The sequence below is a fragment of the Hydractinia symbiolongicarpus genome, chromosome 2 (genome assembly GCF_029227915.1).
Source record: "Hydractinia symbiolongicarpus strain clone_291-10 chromosome 2, HSymV2.1, whole genome shotgun sequence".
Taxonomy (NCBI): domain Eukaryota; kingdom Metazoa; phylum Cnidaria; class Hydrozoa; order Anthoathecata; family Hydractiniidae; genus Hydractinia; species Hydractinia symbiolongicarpus.
The window spans coordinates 11,223,382-11,251,049 of NC_079876.1; the positions used below are offsets into that span (position 1 = coordinate 11,223,382).

General features: G+C 34.1%; 4 protein-coding genes across 6 annotated transcripts; 1 reads left to right on the plus strand and 3 right to left on the minus strand.

The window, feature by feature from the left end:
* Positions 1-7,631: 7,631 nt before the first annotated feature.
* LOC130629760 (carbonic anhydrase 6-like) lies at positions 7,632-9,289 on the minus strand. Its single transcript, XM_057443099.1, has 6 exons — positions 9,250-9,289; positions 8,923-9,050; positions 8,752-8,847; positions 8,608-8,674; positions 8,084-8,256; positions 7,632-7,976 (listed from the first exon to the last, which is right to left on the minus strand). Exons 1-6 carry the CDS (start codon positions 9,287-9,289, stop codon positions 7,836-7,838), a joined length of 645 nt encoding a protein of 214 aa, XP_057299082.1. The 3' UTR covers positions 7,632-7,835.
* Positions 9,290-11,040: 1,751 nt separating this feature from the next.
* On the plus strand, positions 11,041-17,009 carry LOC130629397 (uncharacterized). 2 transcript variants are annotated; one of them, XM_057442570.1, is made up of 6 exons: positions 11,041-11,251; positions 15,030-15,127; positions 15,228-15,314; positions 15,423-15,512; positions 15,589-15,651; positions 15,878-17,009. In XM_057442570.1, exons 1-6 carry the CDS (start codon positions 11,107-11,109, stop codon positions 16,961-16,963), a joined length of 1,569 nt encoding a protein of 522 aa, XP_057298553.1. In that variant the 5' UTR covers positions 11,041-11,106; the 3' UTR covers positions 16,964-17,009. The 2 variants fall into 2 exon arrangements, with proteins under 2 accessions (XP_057298553.1, XP_057298554.1); XM_057442571.1 differs by having other exon boundaries at positions 11,108-14,861.
* A 3,997-nt stretch (positions 17,010-21,006) lies between these two features.
* Positions 21,007-23,500, minus strand: LOC130629398 (uncharacterized). 2 transcript variants are annotated; one of them, XM_057442572.1, is made up of 8 exons: positions 23,354-23,500; positions 23,047-23,227; positions 22,834-22,920; positions 22,634-22,714; positions 22,426-22,543; positions 22,147-22,334; positions 21,874-22,055; positions 21,007-21,801 (listed from the first exon to the last, which is right to left on the minus strand). In XM_057442572.1, the coding sequence occupies exons 2-8, from the start codon at positions 23,204-23,206 to the stop codon at positions 21,454-21,456; spliced, it is 1,164 nt and encodes a 387-aa protein (XP_057298555.1). In that variant the 5' UTR covers positions 23,207-23,227; positions 23,354-23,500; the 3' UTR covers positions 21,007-21,453. The 2 variants fall into 2 exon arrangements, with proteins under 2 accessions (XP_057298555.1, XP_057298556.1); XM_057442573.1 differs by having other exon boundaries at positions 23,047-23,490.
* LOC130629761 (uncharacterized) lies at positions 23,228-26,320 on the minus strand. The gene is made up of 9 exons (XM_057443100.1): positions 25,327-26,320; positions 24,803-24,911; positions 24,499-24,719; positions 24,206-24,337; positions 23,960-24,127; positions 23,752-23,888; positions 23,515-23,608; positions 23,354-23,437; positions 23,228-23,269 (listed from the first exon to the last, which is right to left on the minus strand). The coding sequence occupies exons 1-9, from the start codon at positions 25,822-25,824 to the stop codon at positions 23,228-23,230; spliced, it is 1,485 nt and encodes a 494-aa protein (XP_057299083.1). The 5' UTR covers positions 25,825-26,320.
* Between the last annotated feature and the right edge of the window lie 1,348 nt (positions 26,321-27,668).

Genomic DNA, 27,668 nt, shown 5'->3' on the forward strand with positions numbered 1-27,668 from the left:
ACATAATGTTCAACCCTAGGTCAAAATGAGTGTAGCGGTACTTAGTTTAATGCTTTTATTTATACTCTTTTTGATCATTACACCTTTTTATTTATTTTCGTTTTTAATGTTATCATATGTTAAGATTAAGATTATATCACGTTTTTTAGCCATGTATTATATTAATACCAAAAGTTGTCTGTGGCGGAAAATACTGAACTGAAAATTTAACGATATTATGAAAGTTAAGGCCATGGCAGTGCACTTTTGAGGCCGAATAACTTTGAAACGAGTGGAAATAACTGACGTTATCTCCTGCGGGAACGACCTGGAATTAAAATAGGACTAATTTTCTAAAGCTGGGTCAATCCATCCAGACTGATTAATGACGTCATCAAAAATTTTAAACCCCAATATCTCTGTAACCGTTCGTTAAAAGAAAAAGTATTTGTTTCTGTACATTTTCTTGATCAAAGTTTCACGCTCTATACAACAGCGGCAACGAGTACACAAATATAAAAATAAATTGTACTCTGATTGACCATTCGTCAAAAAGACATGACCTATGTAGTTTCTACATCTGCATTTCATGTTCTACACATTAGAGGCAACAGCTTTCCTTGTTTATGCACTGTGCACATTATCAAAAATTCTAAAATAACTCATATTTTTCCATTGTTCTTCTGCCTGGATCTTTTCGGGGGTAATTGACTAGTAAATGTTAAAGAAAAACATAATTTTAGCTAAAAACGTAGGAGCAAGCTAGCTACATTATGTATAGCAGCCTAGCCCAAAGCTAGCTAGCAGTACTCGGTCTGTTCTATTAAAGTATCTATTCAATGTAGTATTAGTGCCATTTTATCTTAGCCAATATTGTTATATTCTTGTGTTATCACCACTCTGATTTTTACTAAGCTGCAAATTGGCTTGTGGTTAAAAAGTGAAATAATATACTCTGAAGTTTGATAATAGTACCGTTTTACACAATTTATTTTTTGCTAACAATTAATTTTTGAAATGACAGACTGTAGGTTTTGTTTTTATCTAAACTGTCAAATAATTTTGGAACTTTCACAAAAATTCATTTTATAAATTAAATTGATGTGTTCCTGCTTTAGATTCATAGGGTAACAATAGGCTGGAGTTGCAAGGTTTGTAAAAAAATGAATATTACTCCTGACATCACTTGCCCATTCTAACCACTCAACCCGCTGTCATTCAAGATAAGTTTTTGAACTTTCACAGGAGAGTATTTTGCAAAATGTACTAGAAAACGGTGTTTCTTTTGATGGTGTAAGGATTAGTTGTACTCGTAATGGTATCACAATATTGCAGTGTCATACTTATAGCGTAGCTACGCGGAATAATATTACTCAATTCATTAGAAAGAAGTAGTAAGAAATTGTTTCAGCAGTATTGTGTTGCATATGTTAAAGTGGAAGCTAAGAATTAAAATATACTCAAGAAAATCAAACTATTCTTCGCCTTTATAGTCACAAGGACTAATTAACTTAATGCGCAAGCTAAAGAGCAAGAGTCTTTAAGTTTTCAAGGAAGCACACGTGTCATGGCACAAATTATAAAGATTCTATGGTGGTCATTGAAAAGTTTTACTTTTACATGAAATCCAAAATTGCGCAAAATTATAGAAAATTTGTTTGCGGGCCAACATGCACACGATCGATATAGTTTCTCGAGTTTCTCAGTTCAAATTAAATGAGCTCCTCAAAGATGTTACAGGAAGGAAAGTTCAGCTATGAATTTGACACAATGTGTATGTTACAGAATTTTAACAGAAGGGCTTGCCTTACTGTCATTTGTTATTTCATCTAGATGCTAACGATAAGCATCACAGATGACATAGAAAGTGTGATTTCTGTGAACACTCACAATCAACGGGACAAAAACCAGCTCTTTAAGATCGTTTGATAGTGACTCATGGTCCATGTGATCATCTCAATCATAGTTCCAGGTGAATGGAAGATGGTCTCTGCATCTAGAGCTTCACGAAACGTTTTCGTATAATACAATAGCTGAAGTTGATGGATATCTGTTGTATGAACATCGCTGGTTTGTGCCCTACAATCCATGGCTCGCCAAGGAATACAATGCACATTTAAACATGGAATCTTCATGCCTCTTATGTTTGTTAAATACCTCAGCAAATATATTTATAACTAGTCGTTGCCCGTGGAAAAATCCACGGGTTTGCCCGTCGTTTATATTTACCCGCCGCAACAAAGTGGATAAAATATGTCGCATTTGATATTCGTGTTTCCGTAACATCATTTTCTAACTCGGCTGGGGGTCCGCGCAGAGACAGACAGACGACGGCTATTATTATAGAGAAGTTCGTGATTGTGACACATTTAGGGCAATAAAACGTATTGATCAGAAAAGCACACATTTTTAGATACTCATTTTAGATACTTTAGATAATTCGAGTAGTAAGATGTAATCAAAAGCCTCACATCACTAGAAATATAAGAAAGGCCATCATGAAACGCTCTTACTACAAAAATAAAGCTAATAAATGACTCTAAATATAAAAAGCTTTATAAATAACAAAGAAACATTATTGTAAATATGAACAGAGCAGCAAAGAGATCATATTTTCATTCCCACGAGACCAATTCCAAAGACTTTTGGAGCTCTTGTAAACCTTTTTTTTCGAACAAATCTCGCGGTAGTGAAAAGATTTCTTTGTTAGATGATGTTAAAAATGAATTCATCTCTGATGAAGGTGAAGTAGCGACAATGTTTAATAAATATTTCATAGATTTAATAAGGAAACTTGATTTAAAACCCTGGAAATCCAAAGTGGCCTCTTCAGTATCTCTAAATAAACTTGATTCTATCCTTCTCCATTATGCTGATCACCCTAGTGTTCTAAAGATCCGTTCAAAAACGAAGAGAAACTTCTCCTTTTTAACTGTTAATCCTGAGGAAGTTCACAAAGTGATACTGAGCCTAAATGCAAAATAGGCAGTCAGCGGCCCAATTCCAACGAGAATAATTCAGATAGTTGCAGACAAAATTTGCTTGCCACTTACAAACTGCATAAATTCTTACATCACTGACGGTATATTTCCATCAGTACTGAAACTATCTGAAGTTATTCCCGTTTTCAAAAAGGGTGACAATTCTCGGAAAGAAAATTACCGACCAATTAGTATTTTAAATAGTTTTTCTAAAATTTTGGAACGGCTTCTATTTAATCAGATTTCTAGCTATTTTCAACCAATATTTTCATCATTATTATGTGGTTTTAGAAGTAAATATAGCATCCAAAATGCTCTATTTCGCCTAATTGGTAAATGGCATCAGTGCTTAGATAAGTCTGGGGTGGTGGGAACTGTCTTAATGGACTTGTCAAAAGCATTTGATTCCATAGATCATGGCCTTTTAATCTCAAAATTGGCTGCTTATGGTTTTGATAGAAAAAGTCTTTACCTTATGAAAAGTTATCTCTCTGGACGTTTTCAAAGAACCAAAATCTGCAGTTCTTTTAGTGAGTGGCTCTCAATTATTTTCGGCGTTCCACAAGGTTCTATTCTCGGTTCACTTCTGTTTAATATATTTATAAATGACTTATTATTATTTATTGAAAAAACTGATATCTGCAACTTTGCTGATGATAATACAATCTACACTTGTGGATCTCAATTAAATGAAGTCATTGCTGACCTTCAGCATGACTTAAATAACGTATTAGCCTGGTTTGAAAACAACCAATTGGTTGCTAATCCAGCAAAGTTTCAGATGATGTTTTTAGGTTGTCCACACAGTGATACTTTATCGCTAAGAATAAACAATAGCTTCCTAGTCGCATCGGAATCTGTAAAATTATTAGGCATTACTATTGATAGATGTCTCACTTTTAATGAGCACATCTCTAATCTATGTAAAAAAGGAAATAGCAATGTCAGATGTCTTTACAGAATAAGACAATTCATTAGTTTTGAACAATCAAAGTTATTGCTTAATTCTTATATTTTATCAATGTTTACCTATTGTCCCATTATATGGATGTATTGCAGTGCTGTGCAGTATAAATTAATCATTTCAACACACAAACGTGCATTGAGAGCTGTAACAAAAGACTATCATTCCAGTTATCAGGACTTGTTGGTAAATTGTAACTGTGTGCAAATTCGCGAACTGCGTTTACGTATAATCTGCATAGAGATTTATAAAACATTAACAGACGAAAATCCGTCATTTGTGCAGTCTTTTTACGCTATAAGACGTATCAGTTACAATTTGCGCAGCAAAAATAGTCTACTTTTACCATCCACAAGTTCAACACGCTTTGGTACTAGATCTTTTTTGTTTCGAAGTTGTTTGTTATGGAACTCTTTGCCTGACAGAGTGAAGAGTTCTCTCTCCATCAAGAGTTTTAAAAAGGAACTTATCTCACTTAATCTTTCAGATCTCTGCACATGTAGGCTACATAAGTCGGCTATTCTCGTCTCTTATTTTTAATGTTTGGTACATCTTTGTGTTTTTTGTTTATTTATTTTTTACTTTAGTTGGTGTAAATTAGTATTTACCATTTACTATGTAAAACCAACTTTAAATAAATGAAATAATAAAATAAAAAAATAATTGCAAAGTCCTACGGCTCATCTCCACTTGGTGTACTATTAAGCGGTTAGGGTATTTACTGTTCATTTTTAGCATACAATCCATTAAGTAAGAAAATGAACCTAGACTTAAAGGCGCGTAATCACACTTATCGAAAATAATTAACATATACATTTTATTTATTTAATTCAAAGTTCAGACGGAGTTATGGCTTTCCTAAAAATTTGAGGATATAAAACCAACTAGAAATGGAAATAATGGTACTTTAATATCTTGAATTTATTGGGTTTTTTTCCAGCCGCCATATTTAACGATCTTGTTGATCTCTTATTTTTGTCTAATAAGCGGGCCGTCGCAAAATGTTCGTGTGAAACCATAGGTAAACAAACGGCCTTAACTTTAAATGAGCTAGGCATCGTTCACCATGCTGTTTTTTTGGCTTGTTGTTTCTTTGCAAAATATGGCATCAAAAAGTGGAAAGTAATTTTGGTTCTCTTTAAAAAAGCGGCCGCGCGTAAAAAAATCCGTATCACTTTCTCCACTTAGATACAATTTTCTTCTATTCTATTCGTCATTGTTTTTGGAGACCAGACAGAAGAAAACAGAAAGAAGAAATTACAGCATTGCCTTGTGGTTATTAATTATGATAATTAATGCTTATCACGCTCTTTCTTTATTTATTAGCATGGCCGGAATTACTGCATATTATAAGCCAAAAACCTAACGGGGGAGAATGCTCATTGTAATAGTTGAAGATAGTTGAAGCACTATGGAGATAATTAAATTTAGAGCATGAAAGGAGAAATTCTGAAAATTTAGGTATTCTGATTGTCTAGATCTGATACTGTCTCCATAAAGAAACGACTAACTGTTTGAACAAAATCAAAAAGTAAGACAGCTAGCGAAGCGAAGTTGTCTTCAGAAACAACAACAAGAAGAAGTCAGTGTTGCAAAGAAGTCTGATTTCAGTAAGAATAACACAGAAACTTCGATTGATTTATCTGATTTATCATGTTTTGAACTTTGTGGATGCATTTATAAAAGCATTACGATGGAAACACAGCTACGGATACTCTCCCTCATTCATTATTTTTTCTGTAATGGCATGAATCCAGCAACCGTGTGATTGATTTTGCCGTGCGGTTATTATCGCATAATGAAATGCAATGTCGGTTCTGTAGGCGAAGAGAAATTGGGGTGAGTTTGTTATTTCTATAAAACATTTGGACATGTTCGGGATTTAGTTTTCAATAAAATTTTCAGGATAATGTTTTCTTATTTATATCTTTCACTTTTTATAATAAAATAGGCACCTCTAAAAAAAGTTGCCTACAAGGAGATTACGCGCCTTTGAAAGGGTTTTTTCTTATTGACGATAAAATACAAAAAATCTGGCTTATCCGATGTGTAAAAGAAACAAACATCTTAGTTTTTTATAAAACATTTATTTAATTCGTTACAAATTTAAATAGCCACCATAACTCCTCATATTCGCCCTCTACCAAATCATTCAATTTCAATGTTTTAAGCATATTACGACTTTTCGAAAATATGGCGTTGCTCACATTTAGAAAAGTCAGAGTAGCCATGAAATGAAATTCAGTTTGGAACTTTCTAGAATCATACCTAGTTGCTGTTAGCTATCATTTTAAATCAACCAGATCGGATCCACATCTTTCTTGCCTGTTCAGAGTGGCGCAACATGTGGCGCATCATGTGAAAAATATAGCTTGAACAAAAAATATTTTTTTGTTTAACAGGTAAATATCACCATGTTCCCAGCAAGATCCGAAGGAAAAGCCAGTAATTATCACGTAACAGGAAAGTAATGAAATTGTTATGTCTTCGACATCCATTTCCTTTGCAGCCATTTGTCTAGTTCCATAGTATATTTTTCGTCGGTAAAAGACAAGAAACAGCTACAGAAAGTATTATATAACTGTTTAAACTGGTATTCACTGGCTAATTAGCAATTGTATTATTTTATATTAACAAAGAATTATATTTTTTGTAAAGTAAACGAGTTGCCTTCCCGCCTGAAACGCTGTAAATAATAAGAGTGTTTACAGACGAGTTTGATTAATTCAAAGCCATTCCAGTTTTCACACAAAAAAACCCTGCGTTTCTTCTAAAAAATAAGAATGTTATTTGGCTGTAGTACATCACCTATTTCATATTTAAGAATTCCGTGGGTAACATAGAATATATGACAACATTACTTTATTACATCAACATAAACTGTATGGGCCAAACGTGGCTTTCCTAGTGACAGGAGTACATAGAACTTTGTATTTCAAAAGCACTGTGCATAATTTCGACAAAGACATAATGGCAGACATACTACTAATTAAACAAAGTTGTTAAAAGTTTGTTTGGGGTACAGTTCTTTAAAACGCTTTACTCAAGACAGTCGATAGGTATATATTTAATGAAGTTACACAACCATGTTTTCTTCCAATATTTCTTTACCAGTTGGTCACCTGTTTTGCGTTTGGGGAATAATATTTGAAAGAGAATCGCGAATTTAATTAAAAAGTCGCTCGAAGTCGCTCTTACATGTGCGACTTATCGGCACTAGCGCGAAAAGTATTCAAAAGATTAACTAACTAAGTGAGTGTCCAGGCTGGTGTTCACTAGAGTGAAATAAGCAATAGGAAATTAAAAAAACTTCGAAAATTGGAAGATGCTATAAACCCCTGCAAACCCGTTTTTCTAAACTAGAATCAAATTTGAAACAGTTGCTGCTATGGTGTAGAAAATCAAAATAGTACCAGTAATGGTTAGCTTTTTTCACCACTTTAGCTTTGAGGTCAATATAAACTTAAAATTTGTCCTAAACCCTTTGAAATCAATTTATGTTAACCCTATTTGGTTTGGGGGGATTCTCTATTGACAGATTTTCGGGCAATTTTTTGCAACTTTTCATGCGAACTATGTAAAAACTGGAATATACTGGAAATTTTATTTGGCTTTCAGAAAATTTACACAGAATGTAAGAATTCGCTCTAGAACTAAAGTAATTGAATTTTAAGCATATAGAGGTATTTTGAAAATATTTCAAGCTTTTGATGACGTCATCGACAAAGTGCTGATGTAAGCAAGAATTTATTCCCGCCATTTTGTTCCTTTTGTGACGTACTATAAGTGTGGCAATTTTTTTTTTTTTTTTTTGGGGGGGGGGGAGAAAACAATTCAAAGAACCTCACGTTACAAAGATTTATTCTCTTTTTAAGAATTGTAACAACTCTAGAAGAGACTATACGTAATTACTAGTACCAAAATTTTCTTGTTTTATGCTTTGGTCTCATGTTGACTCCGTACAACTTCCGTCCATTTGTTGCTTGTACTGGCCGATAATTTCCGTACATTGGTAAATTTTCACAATCCAGAACTTTATTAATTGCTCGTAGCTTAAAATAAAGAAAGCGATCAAAATGTTATCTTGTTGCTTAATTTTGTACAGTTTTAAAAGGTTGAGAGTTTACACTTGCAAAAAAACATGAAGAAAGTTGCTTACATCTCGGAGGTTAATTGTATGCACACGACTGGTAAGTACAACCCAATCAACATTCTCAGTGCATGGTGGTGTGGTCAACGAGCCACGGTAGTTGACATATGGTGTACGTTTCAAGTTAGCACGGCATGGTATAAAATTGGCCAAAGGAAATGCCGGGACCTTTACACTGTTCCCTATGAGCAAAAGTTATGTTTTCTAAATTGCTCTTTGTTTTTCCTATTCGGTATGGGAAAGGAGGCCCGAAAATGGCATATTATTGTCCAGAGCTTTCTCAAACGCTATTGTGACAGGTAATGGTAGTTTTCCCGATTTTAAAATTTCTAGTGAGGTTCCCCAAACAATGCTCACGTCAGCAATAAAGAATTATGTTAAATTATTTTTTTTGTCTACTTTAACTGTACCTACCTATCTCTCAGCACTTTTGGACAACGGTCACTTTGTGCACCGTCCATCCGCTCTTTCAAGGTCCAATAAAGTCCATGGCAAATAGGGTGGAAGTCAAATTATTTTAAAAATGCCAGTACCTTGTTGATTAAGTTCACCCGCATGACCACCTAACTGCGAAAAGATTGAACTCGACCTTCTCCGTACCTGAAATAAATTAATGAAATATTCTATTATGTTTGAACAAATATTTTTCTCGTAATTGTCTTACTGTTACGCCTTACTGTTAGTTTCACAAACACTCCTATGACAAGCAGCACATCACTGTGTTGAGACACTTCTGCCAGCTTGTACTTTGCATTTAGATGAACAAGGTGCATCTAAAGAAAAAAAGTAACATTGTAGCTACATCGCTTAAACACACGTGTTGGTTGGTCTGTTTAAAATTAACGTACCTCGCCTTGAAAAAACTTTCTATTTAACGAATGCTCGGATCCTTTTTTTATAGGTGAGCCAAAGTGGATATGCGCTTGGATTGGCACAAATTTATTTCCACCTTTCTTTAAATAATAGAGAGTGCTTTCTGGAATATCAATAACAAGCGTGTGTCCATTGTTACTAAATGTATAAGTTTCTCCAGTTTTTGGTGGCTTGTTGTAGTTGTGAAATAAAATTATGTTCTTTCTACTTGGTCGAATTGTTCGTGAAAGGTCAATGTTTATCGGCGACTGGAGACTGCCAGCACATTGGGGATTAGTTTTGGACCATTCTTTTGGTCCTACGTATAATATTGAGGAAGTTGTAAATAGTTATAAAAAACATTAATGATCTGCCAGATACTGCGATAATCTTACCATTGAGTTTCCCCCCTTTGTAATTCCAGTCAGCAGTGCAAACTTCATCGCCTATAACATTAGAAAAGAACTCACACATTTGTGGCGACTATACAAACATTAATACTTACAATATTAAATATAAGAAAAAATAATGGTAGATAAAAAGGGATGAGACTTTGAAAACTTACACTCTACATATGCAAGATATGCAAACATAAGGATGGTGAGGATTTGATACATTGCGCCTTTTTCTGTGTATCATACGCTGAAATTGCTAGAGGAAAATAACCATTAAGTAGCAAATCTGCTGGACAGGCGCAATAGCTTTTGTAGGAAAATAAAGTGGGAACACATACTTCATGCTTTGATAAAAATTACACAATCTTAAGCCGATTTAAATTATATGATATAAGAACATCTTAACAACGCTACCTTATGGCTTTTGGAAAATCCGCTAGCTATCTAATGACTTACAGCATGTTTAAGCTTGAAATCTACTTTGTGATATTATTTAATAGCCTTATACTAGTAACCATTATGCGTAAAACCAACTTCAAAAAAAGAAGAATTTAAGAACCAGCTTTAGCCAGAAAGCGTTACATTGCTGCTGGACAATATTTTCGATGCTAACTGCATGTTATTAAAACATTAGGCCCTTGGTGTTAGTTATAATAGATTTGACATTAAATTAATGTCTCTTTTTAATAATTGATTTGTCTGTTCTTGTAGCTCTCATTGCTTTTTTCCTACCGCATCACTAAAAGAAGTCATCCTTTTTTCGTTTTAAAGAGATTTAAGAGACGTTCCCGTAGGTACCAGAACGTCTTAAAGACGTCCTTATTTAGTCTCTTTCAAACGTTATACTGCCAAGGCAGGCCTGCTTCGAATAATTTTAGTCTATGCGTATTAGGATTTTAGTAATTTTAATTCTGTTGGAGGTGTGACAAACCAAAACAATGATGAAGTATTTAATAGAAACTTGATATTTCTATCATTTATATAAATAAACAGTTTAATAAGAATAAAATAATATTACATACAAGCTTTTATATAAGCAACAACAACGAAAATAAATTCATTATATAATTTCGGAAACTTTTCTTAAGATGAATGTTCAATGAGCAACAGATAAGCAAAAATTAAGCATTTAAAACAGAAAGACCTAAGCTGCATTAAGCTAAACTACTGTTTTGCTTATAAAAAAAGCGTGCATTATATAAAATACACAGCGTAGCTAATACTACAAAATTAAAATTGTTGACCATAAAAAATAACAGTTGGTATCTTTGAAGGTGTCTTGAACAACAGCGTCATTTTATTTCGCCAATCAGTAACACTGTGGTCTGAGCCCTTCTTGTAAAATATGTCTGTCATATTGTGCACGTTGGATGATGTGTTTATTCTTTGAAGTTATATCCAAACAACCCTTTAATAAAATGCATTTCAGTCATTAGACCAATATATAAAGCACGTCCCGTTTTTTTTTAAGAACAAACTTTATAGGTCTAAAGCTTTAGAGCATGTGTAACGTGCACTTAAAGGAGAAGGGATAGTGAATCCAAAACTAAGCATTGAAAGTATTATTTTCCCAAGTTTTAATGAAAGCTCCCCTTGAAAGACCAAAAATCAGGAATGTTCCTGGCCGAGAAAGCACCCTATTCGGTAAACTGTATATGATAGTTATCCCGCTCCGCTGTAAAACGGAGAACGATAAACGGCGCACTCCGTTGTTGCGCTGTTGCTCCAGCGATAGCGGAGAGCGATGCTTATGGAAGGTTTTGCTATTTGCCTATGAAATAAAAAATGGCGGCGTCGTTGCGAGAAAAAGAATTCAACGTTGATATTTTTACTATTTTAAATCATCAAAATGAACACGATGGTAATAATAAAAAGGAAGATATGGATGCTGGAGTCAATGCAAAAGAAATGTACAAGCTTAAATTTGAAGGTCTTGTGCGAATTTGTTTTTTTTAGCTTGCTTTTTCTGTTTGCTAGCTAGCTAGCAGCTAGAGCTACATATCCTAGCCATAATAGCTAGCTGTGAGCCCTTATCCTCCTTATTCCACGATATCTAATCAGCTGCAATGTGACATGGTTACAGCCCTTTTTAGCTGGTCAGCTGACTAGCTATGCTATATAGATGAGTTCCAGCAGTGTGACGTCATTTGTTTACTTTTTGGCGGTAAAGCTCTAGGGCTCTGGCATTCAGAGCTTGCTGAAGAGAGGTTTTTTCCTGTGCATTTCTTCTCGCGGAAACGTCATTGAGGTTTTCAACTACTATCGAGTGTAGATTGATGCCTTCTGCACGGCTGTTTCGCTACGGTCAAACCGCGGACAAAATTAAGATGGCTTCCACAATTTTTTTGGAAATTTTGTATTTTTATCATTTTTTAAATTATTGAAACTTTTTTTGTGTTGTTTTAATTTTACTGCATTAAAAAGTATTAAAACGATCTACTTTTCCCCTTTTTAAATATATAAATATGTTATACATGTGTGTTATAAATTTCGAGTTATTTCGTCAAACAAAACACACAAAACTAAAAAAAAACATTATTTTTGGCGAAAGTATACCATCTTTCCAACCTTGTGCCAACGTCGCGCTACTAGCTATGGACTTGAAAATTGGTATGGGGGGCCTGGAAACATGGTTCTATTGGCCGGTACCGTGCACCGTTCGTCTCGCAAACTATAACCTACTTAAATTTTAAGTTAAAGTCTTCTTTAGGCGCTAAAAAAGAGGAGAAAAAGTTGCCAAAGTGGTGCACGGCGATTTGATGTAGTGTGATCCCTTTTCTGTCTAATTAAATAATTATCTAAACTTCTAAGCAAGTCACAGTGATGGCGTTTAATGTTTTGGTAGGTATGGTTTTTCCCAGCAAAATTACGGCAACCCGGTGTTTACTTTTGACTTGATTGCTCGACCCGGGCATCCTAATCCGAAACCGGGATTTTTTGAAAATGTTGGAATAAGCGAGACAACGGTGTCTTAGCAATTTTGAAGCTAGCTAAAGTTTGGCAGAGCACGAGGTAAGGGAAAAACAGTAAACTACTTTATTTTGCAGGGATTTTAATATTATTTTTTTGCTATAAGATCACCCTTGGTTTTAAGAAATTGTTTTATAGCTTGTAAAACTTCTTTTTTCTTCTGTTTTGTATTTTTCTGTAAAGAGTAGCTATTTTTTGGTCCTACAGTTTTGCATTTTGCATCGTGTTTTGTAGCTAAGTCACTTAATACTTCTTTTTTATATTTAGTTAAGACTTTGGTGGGCTTTTTCAAGATAAAATTGTTGAAATCAAAGATGTTTATGGCTAGCTAGCTAATCTTGGCTTTATCACAAGATTGGGTGCTATTTTATACAATTTATAAAGAAACACAACATGATTGCTTTGTATATATTTAATGTATATAATAAACTATTTATGCACAACTTGAGTTATTTTCTACTAGCATGATAAACTAGAATGTTGAAACTGTCGACTCTGAATGACGTTTTATTTAATGTATGATGTCACATATTTGGCCTGAAAACCCTTAGGACCAAAAGTGACCCTTTGAACAATTTTGGACAGATAAATATTACATCTACATCATCTTTAATGGCCTCAGAATCCAAAGTAATGTTTTTTATTCAGTTAATAAACGAATTTTAAGCATACATTCAGGCTCTAAAGGTCGTTTTTCAAATAATTTTTCCCATTTGGCCCAAAAATAACCCTTTGGACAATTTCGGACAGACTAATCTGTCATCTACAACATCTTTAATGGCCTTAGAATCCAAAGTAATGTTTTTTGTTCAGTTAATAAACAAACTTTAAGCATACATTGAGGCTCTAAAGGCCGTTTTTCACATAGGTCTCACATTTGGCCCAAAAATAACCCTTTGGACAATTTCGGACAGTAATAAAATAAATTAATTTTTATTCCAGATATTTAACCTAACCTTTGGACCATAAAAAACATGTTTCCTTAACTTTATTCTAGAGATATTGTGGAAGACATTGATCTAAATGATAATTTTTAAGTCATTTTTAGACATTTTGGCCTAAATATACCAATTTCGGACAGGTGTCCAAAAATTTTTTTCTTTTAATAATATGGACAATTTATCCAAGATTATTATTCTTTTTACAGAATATAAAAATTTTATTTCGTTCTTGAGATATCCTGTTTTAACTGAGAGGGTAATTCGAATTATTTTTTCGTAACATTTTTGTCCGCTTCGAAACAGCTGTGTCTGATTGAATAAAAATAACCTCGCTTCACCTAGCGTCCCCATCCTTTTTCCTGCCACCCAAATGGAAAGCCAAAGAACTTCCTGCTGAAAATGTAAGCAATGGAATTCATCTAGCTATAGCTATATCATCAGTCAAAGGCTTGACTGTTCTGCATCAGCCAGAGGACATATCCCCAGTAGTATATTGATTTAGGGGCCTTCAAAAATTTATCTTGGGCCCCATTAACAAGATTTTGTCCGTTAAGGTCTTCACCTCTTAACGGATCCTCCCCCAAAAAACTGAAATGATTCGCTGGTTTACGACAATATGCTCTTCCTACTACCTCGTGATGTTGAGACTGTGCTGCCATCTTGATGCCTTCTAAAACATTTTGGGGTTGATTATAATGCTCTGACATTTTCAGTCAAGTTATAGAACAATAAAAAATGGTTTTTAATGGACAATATCCTATTATCAGGGCCCAAAATATTTTTAGAAGGCCCCTTTGCTAAAGCGCAGGTACCAATAGGTAGTAGCTATAGCTAGCTAGCTATAGCTATGCTGATAGTTGTGGAAGTCATTTTTGAAGCAGTCTGTTTTGCAGGGAATTAATCAAATTTAAAACATATATAGCTATACCTTCCGCTCCCAAATAAGTTAATCTCAAAACGTTCATAACATTATTACTACTGAACAAAAAATCATTTGTTTCGCAAATCAAATTGTAAAAACTAGAAATTTAACCTTAAAGATAGTGTGTTTCCCAACTTCGTTCAGTTCTCCACCATATCGAAATGGTTATATACTTGTTCAAACTTATTTAGGATATATATATTTATATATACTCCAATTGTGACCAATTTTGACGATGATGTTTGCCGCTTTTCACTCTAGCTCTTTTTCAAGATAGTGATCGAATTTGCATTCAAGTTTTATTTTTTATATGCTCTCTTATAAATGCAAATGGGAAAAAGGGATATATTTTCTTAAACTATGTTATAAGTAAAGTCAATGAGCTATATCAGGACAAGATAGAGAAACTATCACAAGAACAAATTCACCATTAATAATCATGAAATGATGGTCTTTTTAATATTTCAGAATAAATTGCATAAGTCTAACAGCTAATTAAGAAATTACTAATTATAACCTGAGAAAATTAAATGCAGTCTCAAAGAAATACTTAATTTCTAATTTTACTAGGCAGAGTGGTTGCTGTACTTGGACATTGAAGTGCTATATTTAGACTCTGTTGGCTGCTTTTTCCCCTTATTCTTTTAGATACTTGGCTTGAACGTTTGTTGAACTCAGTGGATAACTATTTCGTACTTTAAAAGACAGTAAGGCAGTATTTCCTCATGTTAGGTTATCCTGTAGGTTAGGTTTTCAATTCATTTCACCATTTTTTGCCTAAAATTTGTAATGAATCAACTTACATCGACTTTTATAGGTACATAATTCTTTTTCATGATATGTCAAGTAATCCAGCAAATATTTATTTTGTGTAGATGTTTGGAATCATATCAGGTGCACAGTTGCTCCAGTTTTAAGTGGAAAATCTCAAAGGAAAAGAAAGGTTCTGAAAAAAGTAAAGGAGGGTATTCAGGTGGGTTTTTATAAAGATTGCTGTTTTTAGCAAACCTTTTTTAAAAGTATTTATTTGTACAACTGGCTGCTGTATAACTATATTGCATTTTTTTCTGCAGAAAAAAGTGGAGAAAATGTTTGAAACTGACGTAGATGGAAGTGAGACGATCAAACATATTGAGAGTGACCTATACGAACGATTTCAGGTGTGTAAGCAGATCTTCAGATATGTTATAATATGATTTAAGAATTTTATTAGACATAGAACCTCAGGTTTTACAAGTAGCATGCGTTTAAATATAGCTGTGCTTTAGGTTCGGTTGGAGTTGATAAAGTACATGAAAGGACAAGAGGGAAGTGAATCTGTTGTCAGCGGCTGCTATCCCTTACCGGAAAGAAATAAAGTAATGTTTTTTCTGTGATATAGTATTTATCTTTTTACATTTTCTTAACTTACAGTTTAAAGTACATTCTTCTTAGCTTGATGGACAAGATGAATGTGATGCCGATAGTCAAGAAACAAAAAGCTCTGAAACTGATGAAGTAAATAAATTATTTCCTTTGGTTATTTTTGGGTCTCTTGCCATTTACCTTAAATGTGCCTCGAGATTTCCCTTGTGTGTATATGCTTACAAACCTTAAAATATGGCAAAAAATATAAATAAAGACCTTGAAAAAAAATTTAATTTAATAAAATTTTATAAAAATTGACACACACAAATTAAATTGTTCTGTCTATCATAAGGTATAGGTCTTGTGTTATTTTTAGCTTTCCAATGATGTCCCACTAAGAAAGAAGAAAAAATGGTCGTACATGCCTACAAAACAAGACGAACTGGTAGAAAAACTGGATGGCGCCAATAAGCGGTTGACGAGACTAGAAAATTTAACATCAACATTGAGCTATCGGATCCACGAATTGAAAGAAAAAAATGCGTCGCTGCTGCTAAGAAATGCCGAATTCACAAGGTTAAAGCTGGTAGAACAATTAGGCATGAATCGATCAGTACAAATGGTTGATGCGTCCTTGTTTGCGAGTCGCTTTCATACAGGAGATCCACTATTGCAAGAGGAAACCCCTTGCATTCTAGATTCAGCGTTCATTTCTACGCTGAAAATAACAGATTTTTGTGAAGGTGTTTTTGCTTCTACTAAAAGGGCTATGTTCGATGACGGAGATACTGTGATATTGAAAACGTTTTCAAAAGATTGTCGTCAAAATAACATTAAAAATGTTGCCCATGTAAGTCACGAGCACCGGATTTTGAAGTTTATTGGTCGGCACGAAAACCTAGTGAGCAGCATTGGAGTCGTGCATTTCGATCAATCGTATTATTCCGTGCTTCATTACGTTGCTGGTTATACTCTTGATCGCCATTGGAAATTGGGTTTTCCAGACATTTCTTCAACTTCAGTTTTTAAGCGAATTCTGACAGGCGTTGCAAGCGGAATTAGCTTCTTGCATAGTAAGGGTGTGTTACACAACCATATCGTTGCAGACAATGTAATTCTTCACGGACAGGATTTGTTTCCTATTCTGATAGGATTCAGTTTTGCTTGTCGTGCAACATGTGTTAGGAACAGTTGCGTAGATGTGATCAAACTGTTTCCAGATAAAGCGCATTTAGCACCAGAGTTATTTCAGGGTTGTCCTGTGTCGTATAGTACGGACATATTTAGTTATGGGAAACTCCTCGATAACTATTTGAAAAATATGTCTGTCATGGATGACAAAGCGCGAGATAAGTTGGAATCCTTCTCGATACAGTGTATGGATTGGAGAGCGCCTCATCGATTACCGCACAAATTTCTTTTCAGGAGAGTGGGCTTGCTTCTGACGGAACTAGGGTACTAGTTCCATAAGATTGATAGGCAAAGATAAAAATATTTTCAACTGTAAATTGTATTTCCTTCTTCCAATTTCCCTCATGCACCCACCAAGTTTGAAAAATGATAAATAGTGGATAAAATTAAGTCTATACCTTAAGGGAAGAAATTTTGGTGGGAAAAAATTTGGTGAAAAGTTAACTTGGCGGAATTGACGGAGAGGGAAAAAAATAATTTTGGCGGGAATTTATTTGTGCGGGCGGCGTCAATACCACCAAATTTTCTTCCCCCAAAAAGATTTCTTCCCTTGGAAGTTGTAATTTTTCGACTTTCTTCTCTTTCCAAACTGCAGTACGTCCAGAAATTGACGCAAGTACGCGAAATTACTTTAATCAGAAAATTAGATGTGGGTGGCCATTCTGCTGTGTCAGCACATTAACGCGGGTTAAGACAAGGATATTAGAAACAGTATATTTATCCTATGGAGGCATTCTCGGAGCCATTATTTTTTGTATGTATGGATTAGTTATGATATTTAAAAAAGCTACATTCCCAATTGTCGTTCGATATCGGATTCGCAAAAATAAATATCGCAAAACCACAACCTCGAACCCAGGGCCTGTAGCGTTTATTTGATAAACAGGCCCTGGGTTCGAGGTTGGCAAAACCATATTTTCTCAATGAATCAAAAAAATTAAATCTAGCAATAATTTATACAGCGTTAAATATCCTGTTAAGGTACTTGTTCAAGCTCGACCTTAGTCAGGGATTTTTTCTTAGGGCGGGGAAATCAAAAGGACAAGGGGTGGAAAAATTACGCTGGGTCTCAAACGAATTTTCTGCGGTCGGAATACTGATCGATAAATCCGCGAAAGTTTCTTAGTAATGAACAACAATAATAGCTTTTTCTCTCCTTTTTTGACAATTAAACGTTACTAAGAAAATATTCTTCTAAATCAGGCTTTGGTAAATTTTCCGCCACTTCCCATGTTGGAGAACGATAGCCAATCCATTTAACCTGATATTCTCTCCGATCATTGACCTCTCTGTGAGTCATTATAAAGTCAATGAAACCTTCGTTTTGGGCAGACTTATCCAACACTTCTCGAAGAGTCACAACCTTTCCAGATTTGTTTGGAACATTGTCCACTAAATTAAGTGACTGGGTATTTATATCAAGCTCTTCGCGTTGAATGGCCTCTTTAGATTTTCGCTTTCTTCTATTAAATTCACGCACAACTGTTTTCTCAGACCCTACATTATCTTTTGAGCTATGCGGTTGTTCAATTCGCTCTAGCTGCTGCTCCTGTTGGTTTAAATTGACCGTTTCGGATGACTCGGCAATGCAACTTGAATTAGTTGTATGGTTTGTTATAATTGGAACTAAACAAGAAGTATGGTGCATTTTAATTATTTTCTAATCAGCAGTATATATCACAGAAATAATAAAAAAGACCAGCGTAAAACAGCGAGAAGAAACTTAACCATGATAACAGATGTTTTACCAGTGAAAGATATGTGTTGCATATTCTCTTTTAATATTTTTAGCTCGACTTGGGAACAATTGCTAGGCTTTTTAAACATAAAACCGGCCGGTAACCAATTTACTGTTACGTGACCATTATCGACTTGTTTGTAGGGAACTGTTGTACGCTTCCCACGTGATGCCAAATCTATAATAGGAAGAGAAAACTAATGTAATTGAACACTAGAAGCAGATTACAAACCTCTTTTTAAATAAGTAAAGCAAAGCGGCGTACATATTTTTTGATTCAGTTCCAAGGTTACTTCTTTTCTTAAAGATGTTGTTTCTATGGTTGCTTCAACCGGTACACCTAGTATAATAAATTTGAAGAATGAAAATAATGAAGCTAATCGAAACATGGATTGTAGCGCATTTAAAAAATCACACTGGCGAATTGTAAACAGAAGGCTGTGCTTACTCATTATGTGACTGGCGAACTTCCATTCCAAATCATTTTGAGAGTCAACAAAATCAATTCCTTTTTGACTCCCGTATACAGTGACTTTATTTCCCGTTCTTTCTGTGTCCATATCCATTATAACGATATCCATTCCGATGGATTCCATCTCTCTACACTAAATAGTAAAGTTTTATGATTCAATATTCTGTTATCCCTAATCTCATATTGTTGAAAATATAGTAAAAATTACGAATTCTTAGGTGGTAAAATATTTCAAGTTCCGGAATATTTTAATTTAATAACATTTTTTGGCACGTTCCATGTAGACAGTTGACGCATCAGCTCCTTAAAAAACAAAGTTTTTGTACTAACAATTTTTTCCCTCATTCTGCGAACAGCCGACGATTGACTCTGTTGAGATAAACTTGAGAAATTTGGCTTCTCAACTGTAGAAGCTTGGGCGTTATAGGTTTTCCTATCTTCTTCCGGTAACGCCGTCCAGGCTTTATTCATATCCGCCATTTTGTTGACTGGATTATCTAAACAACAAAAAACTAGCGAGTATTATGTACTTATAATATTTTCAGTTTATAGACTTACTAATCTCATTTTTAGCTTCTCTTCTTTTCAAACTCAGTTGGATGCGTACTATAATAATGGCTGGCAATAATATGTCAATAAGATGATACAACGATATAAAATAAGTATTGACAACAAGCTAAACCTTTCATATATTGTTTACGAAACATGTCAAAGCCAGAAGGTTTTCTTTCGGGTAGTTTTGTCGACTTTACTTGTGGAGGTCTTCTCTTGCTATTAATCCAATCCTACACCAAAAAGAAAAACAAGGTCAACTTTGTAATCATAATAATGGTATTGCCGTAATTCTGTTTTTTAAATGTACCAAAAAGTGTTTCGACAGAACAAACCTTGATTTTCGATTCACTTAGGCCTGTTTTCAATACCGCTTGCTCTAACAAAGATCGCGCCAACGTATTGTCACTTTTATAGCTCTTCATTCCAGCTTCATAAAGTTCTTCGAGGACAGTGACTTGTTCTGGGGTCTTTTTTACTAGCTTTCTCTTATTTTCAGCCATGTTCTACTGTTTTTTGAACTACGATGATAATTATCAAACATACACAGTTGGCTATTTCCAAAAAATATAAGATCAGTTGGGATGAATCGGAACAAAAACAGTTTTGACATAGCAGTCAGTTAACTCACCCCTACAAAATGTCGCGTGTATTTGATTTCGTTACTGCAAAGTAAGTGGAGTATGTAAAGCACAATTTGTGGGTATTGTTACCCGAACTAGCAAAAATATGAGCGTCTGGAATATCTTACCAGAATTTTTTTTTTTTGCTTTAACCTTGACAAAATTTTCAGCCTGCGACATTTTGTCCGCACAAGTTTACATAATTGCATAAAGCCGGAAAGAAAAAAACTTTATTTTCATAAAATTCGACGAAATATGATGATTTATTATGAACTGTGAAATATAATTTCGCGAAAATTCATTCAACCGCGAATCGCGATTCTCCTTTTTGAAAATCTAGTTTTTTTACATTACCAGATTGACAGAAACTTCTGGTTACATCACAAACCCTTATACAAGCGCTAATTTTTATCTTATGCAATCAAGACTAGCACCTGCCGTAAAATGAAATTTTTCAGAAAAATGTCAGAACACACAGCTCAAATTGATCCGAAATTTATATTCACAGCACTATTCCTTTCACTGGACTTGACATCGAAATAGACAAATAACTGCCGTTAAAAGAAATCATGTCGAAATTGACACTGTAGCTCGACCCGATCTCAGTGAGACATGTCAGAACACAGTACAAAGTGACCCGAATTTCTATTACACAGTTTTCTTAAAAACAAAAAAACAACAAGATAAGACCTACTTACTAATTTTAGCGTGTGTTAATTTAGCAAGACAAATTTACGCATTTTTTATAAGAACAATGAACTTGGAGAAAGTTTCTTACTTTTTTACAAACATTTTTTTTGATTATTTGTTTAACGTCCCTGGAAACAAATCCATGTAGATCCTGCAATGTTTTTAACTATTTCTTCGATAAATTTAGGCTACGCTAAATTAGTACACGTGGATGCCATGGGAACGAGAGAAAACGGGACGAGCATTAAAATGTATTCCAGCGACACAAATTACAAAGTAAACTTGCAATATATAAGACAAAGGAAGCATTAGTAACTTTTTTTTATGACATCACATAAATACCGCGTCCGTACAAAGTAGAAGTGGACATATCTAACCTACTTATTAATATCATTAAAAAATCTGTAAAATCTGTAACAGATAAATATTTGTTTTACATATTCTATAAATCTGTAACAAAATTTAACAAAGGCGCAAAATTTATATTCTATATATATCTTAAATGAGGTGATTACTTAGAAGAGCCAAAGCTTTCGAAACACAATTTCAAGCTGTGATAGTCAGATGGTTACAATGAATTATATTGCTATCCATGTGTCACCAAGTAATAATAGCAAAAGAAAATATAATAAATCAATTCTGTAAAAACACTAACAAATATATATATCGAAATATGCAGTTACAGGTCATGGGTTTTCTTCATCAGATTCATCTGAAGATTGTCCATCGCAATAAACAGTCACATCAAAATCATCTTCGAGATTGTTGCTTTCGACATCCATAAATAGTTTCTGCATATTTTCTACTGTATTTCGTACATAATTTAGTTTTTCTATAACAAAGATTTTTTTTGGAGAATCGTTATTATAAATAGCAGTAGCCAATGAGGATTCCATTTCTCTATAGTAGTTTAATACGTGCTGCATTTCCGTACGAACAATTTGAAGCTCCTCGGTAGCACGACACTTGCGCAGGTAAAATTGTACGCACGTACTTTTTACTGATGCAGGAATGTTATGTGAAGTGTTATTAACCTAAAATAAAGTGTCCGTAACAAATTAAAGAACTCGTCATTTTTTTACCATGCATAATTTTTAGAGAATTACCTGATCAACCGTAGTAGTGTTTAAATATATCCTGGAATTGACGTCCAATGCATCTTTATACAACACATCTTCGTACACACCACATTCTCTGTTCGTCTGATTTAACGACTCAACTAAATTCTTTAGGTCATTGCAGATTTTATTGATTTGCACTGATAAACGATTGCATATCGAAGAACCATCTATCAAAGTTAAGTAAAATAAATCAACAAAGAATAAAAAAACAAAGATTGTACACATATTTCATCGGGCTGATATAAATTTATAGTTTACCTGCATATCGTTTCTTTAAAGTCAGTAACATTAACCTTTCAGTTGCACGAGTATGTAAAGTATCCAAAGTGGTTTTTACAGCATTCTGAACGAATTTGCGATGATGATACGTGTACTGATTTGAGGTTATACTCCAACGATCGTTTACATCGTGCTTTTTTTCGAAACTCGAAAGACCAGATTCCAACCTAAATAACAATAACAAAAAGCCATCTAAGAACGAAACAAAAAACTACCGGATGGTTAGTGTGTTGTGGCATAAACTAAATGTTCACATACCTGTTTAGTTTTATCCTATGTCTCGCAGTATCAGAAACACTACTACTTAACAGGAGTAATGTATTTTCGTTATTCAGCTCTTTAATTTTAGTATAATATTTGAATTCCCAACCAACCTCTAAAGATAACACTTTCACATTGTATAACAAATCAGTTAATCAAGTTCTTCCTTTAACAACAAATAAGTGTAAGTGTAACAAATAAGTACCTTGCTCTACAACACTTTTCCATTTAATTTTAGACTCTTCCTCCAACTTCCATGAGTGTATAACCTCGTCTGTGATATTATCTAAAAACGTTAAGTTTCAAGAACTCTCACATTCTTTCAGATTTGCCAACAAATAAAACCAAATGTATCCCATTAACAACTCTATTCTCACGAAACACGATTTTAAGAAAATATGTCACCTAGGTTTAAACACAAAGTTTGGATTTCTGCAGAACTAGTCTGATAGACAGCATTGGCTTTTTGATACCAGCCCACAAGTGTTTTCCCTAATGAACACAAGTAATTCAAAAATACAACAACTAAATGCTAAAACTTCTTGCTCACTTACTTAAAATTTCACAGGTTTTGTATATACAATATTATAATTAAACAATATATAGATACATGCGTACCTAATATTTCTAACTTAGTCATTGTAAAATGATTTAAAGCATCACTCAAAAAGTCAACACGGTGAGCTGAAGTCATCTCTTTCGTGATTTTTGAAAACGATCTCAAATAGGACCAGAGTCTTTCCATCAGTTCCCCATCCATTAAACCAAAACCTTCCATTCTACGGATCGAATGTTGTACCTAACAATGAAAATGTGGAAAACGGTTACTATTACAAAGATTCTGTATGTCAGTTGTCAAAGTAATAAGAACAATAACAACAATAACAACAACAACAAACACAACAATAATAAAAAAGAAACAAACCTGACAAGAACTTTTGTGCCCATATGCGTGAAATACTGGTATCCCTAATTTGAATTTGGGGTATTTACTTAACGTTCCTTTTTTCTAAAATATAGATCAATATATACTGTTCAACATATATGTTTCAAGCTAAACCAGAATGCATATAGAAAACGAATAACCTGACAGGCAATATCATACATAATATGGACGTCAATATCTTTACCCAACACTTCAGCTAGGATTTTATTCATCATTAATACCGCATAACCAATTCTAATCATATGAAAAGAAAATATCATTGAATATTCTATAATAAACAACATCGCAGACTGAAAATTATTTTGTCCAAGAAATATTTTTGTGTATATAGTTTACATTAATAGAAAGTTTATGCAATATATAAAAAGACTACTAACCTCTCGCCATGTCGCATGTTAAGAAAGAGCTTTGGAATTTCATGCCGACAAGATACACCAAAAACACCTGTCACACTAAGCTTTGAACTTTTTCTTTTTGAACGGATACGGTTCCCTGCTTGAAAGTTATTACATTCCTAAAGTGATTTCAGACTTTATTACAACGAGGAAGTTTTGAATTAAATTAGGGTGATGAAGTGTATCTCACCTTATTTTCCACAGCTTTGTCATCATAGCTAGACATGAATGTGTCAACTTCGTCATCTTCAATAAAATGATTTTTGTCATTGTTTGGGGTATTCTTTGATTTTGATGCAGAGCTTTTTAAAACAAGTCCAAAATTAGCATCCATGCAATAGAAAACACTCCCAGCATCCTAAAAGCATTACAACAAAATTACCAGAGTATATAAAAAAGAAATACAAAAATATCCATAAATGACAAGCTGCCATACTATTGGACATGCTGGACATTGGTTGGGTTTTTTTCCTGTTAAGTCTGAAAACCATAGATCCCTCAACTGTCGCTGGAATTGACGGTATTGGTCAATGGAGTCTGTTTGCATAAAACGTGTTAATACGCGTTTCTAGAAAAAAATTATGAACTATATAATATAATTATAACAAGCCCATTGCTGCTAAATTAAACAATTTGGCTCTCTTCTGACAATAAATAGGCTTTCTTATTAAAAAAGGTAAAAAGGTTTTGTTGTTAGTCCTAACCTATAAATTCAAACCTTAAACTTACCAGAGTTTGGTTATGCATACCAGTTTTCCATGACATTCCATCAATAAATGAAGTGAAAGAAATTTTACCCTCCATTTGCAATGCAACGAATTGGTCCAGCAATTTTATTGAGATGGCAGTAGAAGGTTTAGTAGGTGTTGATGGCCATAAATCATACTTTAACAACTTCGAAAATTCAGATTCACATGTGCAGAACCAGACTTCACACTGATGGAGACAACCTATAAGTTCAGAATATAAGGGCTTATCCAACTGCTAACTGTACAAATAGAGCACTCACATCATAGTCACATGTATATATTACCTTTTTCTGAAACAATTGTTATTACTCGAAAATATTTGTTTGAACAGGAATAACAGTGAGCATCGTGTAATTCGTTGTGAAATGTATATGTCATCATGTCAAAGTTTGGCTATGAAAAAATAAAACATCACAAGTATATATATAATATATATAAATCAAATATATATATATACATATAAACACGAACTTTAAGTTAAAACTTTAAGTAGCAAAAATGAATGTAATTTTTTCTTGAAAACAAAACATAAAAATAATATATATAATATATATATAAGTTTTTTTAGAGTGAATGCAGATTTTTTTCACAATGCCAAACCCTCCTGAAAGCGCCTGCACTTTTTACAATGTTTATTCTATTTATATGTAAAACTGTCACATCTTATTATCTAGGAGGTTAACATTATACACATAACATCAAGCGCATAGCTGATAAGCATGGCAAGTTTGGTAAGGACTAGTTACTAGCTAAATGGCGTAACTTGCTTCACTTGCAGGCTCTGTATAGCTTATATATATATACACACCTTTAAAGTAATTGCATTATGAAATGCAATGTTCTTATGGGAAACGTCTGCACAACCCTGGCAATATGTCGCAAGTGGACCACAGTCTTTGCACCAAACAAGCCCTTCCTCAAACGACGAATCACATACCGTACACTTTTGAAGAAGCAAAAGGTTGAATTTTTCAGCATAATTTTCACAAATGTTAGAAGTGACAGAACTCCAGGAATGTAATTCTTTCTCTTTGTTTCTTTCATAACCGCCACATCTTTTTTTTTTAACTATATCCCCACTCAACAAAAACTGTACATTATCATGTTCTTCAATATCAAATTGTTCGGTTTGCACTAAAGGGTCCTCAATAGCACTTGTATTATTTGTTTCTTCTATGGTAGTTATGCTTGCAGAGGAATTGCTTGTCACCGGCTGAAATGACTTGAAAACACTTCTTGTATAACCGTTTCTGAGAGTTGTGCGAATGATCCGTGACCCTTTCCTGTTAGACTTTGCAAAAGGCATAATATCTTACTGCTATAATAATTCAAGCAAAACATGGAGATGAGCTGATGAGCTAGATAGCTAGCTGCAACACTTGCCTTCCACACTGAACTGACTAAACATTGAACAGGGGTGGGGGCTAGCTGCTAAAAACAAACAGTACAGAGGTAGTCTAAAATTTGGCTGACAACCATTCAACATAACTACAACACTATTTGTAGTGCTGTTACAAGGAAAACACTCTCAGAACTGCTAGAAAAGTGATTTGTCTCAACATATTTTGTCCAGGATTGTGGTGGTCACGTTGGTTTGGCCATAGTGATGTTTGGCGAAGCAACGCAGCCAGCCAGAAAAATAAATGCACCACTATTCACCACAAAAAGTAATGCACCAACAACCAGCGTTCCATGCAAACGGCAAATATCGCTCTCCGCTATCGCTGGAGCAACAGCGCAGCAACGGAACGCGGGGTTTATCGTTCTCCTTTTTACAGCGGAGCGGGATAACTATCATATACAGTTTACCGAATAGGGTGGAGAAAGTACAAAAAAAAATCTAAGATACTTACTTTTAATCACCAAAATATTTTCTTCATTGTCCATTCATATCTCGGGTAAAAACAGCCTTTTTTGCTTTACTATTTACTTGTTGTGTTATGGAGCACATTATTCTTTTCTCTTCAAAAGTAAACGTCAAATGCAACATTTGTTGAAATAGAACGATGTTCTTTACAAGTTTATTCTATGCGGTCATTCGAACGCTGTTTTTATTGTAAAATGTATCCTTTTTTTGACAAATTTAATTCGAATTTTTGGCTACCTCTGTATAAGAAATTCTGAAATATCAAAAACGTTTATTTCTACGCCAATTATTTCGGATCGGCAAACAATTAACGTAGTTATTTGTTTGTTGTGACATTATCTTTAAAACGAAAAGAAATGATGATTCATTTCGAACGAGATTTTACTTGTCTTAAGGCTGAAATACACTATCATTTTTCAATGATCATTTTCCAATTATCATTGAAAAATGACAGTGTATACAGAAGAAAATGTCATTTTTTACACTCTCATTTCCAATGATCCTTAAAAATGAAAAGTTGAAGATGTTCAACTTTTAATTTTTCAATGACATTTTTTTTCTATTGTTTTAAATCGAATCCATTGTTTTCGCACACGTGTTTGTTGCACGCGATATAGTTTTGGCGTAAACATTTTTGAAAACAAAGATTTGAACAAGTAATTCACCCGAGAATGAAGACGCAAGAAGCGATCGAAATTTTTTTTGAGATTTGGAGAAGCCAGCCCAGTTTGTGGGATGTTAAATCCCCGTTTTATAAGGACAGAAACGAGAAGGCAAAAAGTTATGAGATATTCAAAGGCAGACTAGGAATGGAAGGTTTGTGTTATTTCGAATGGTTTGGATGAGAAAAGAAAAACATGTATATTTTTATGATCTGTTTTTCTTTTTAGAGAAATTAGTGAGGAGTAAATTGAATACACTACGAAGTTATTTCAGCGCAGAATTGAAGAAAGTAAACAACAGCAAGAAAAGTGGAGCAGGACGAGATGATGTTTACGAAAGTTAATGGCCATACTTTCAGTCCTTGCTATTCCTACGTGACTCCATCGTCCCAAGAAAAACAACTTCTTCGATGGTGGGTATAAATTTCAGACAAATTTTTCTTGCCATGGAACAGCACCGGTGGAGTTAAAGTACGCACAAAATTTATCCCCGATATCTTTCGCATCATTTCTGTAGTAGTTCAGATGAGATTACTCGCCGTAACCTCTTTCAGAACACCGCCCATTCAATCTCCGATCCCAAGGAACTCTTCAACACATGCCACACAAAATTACCCACCC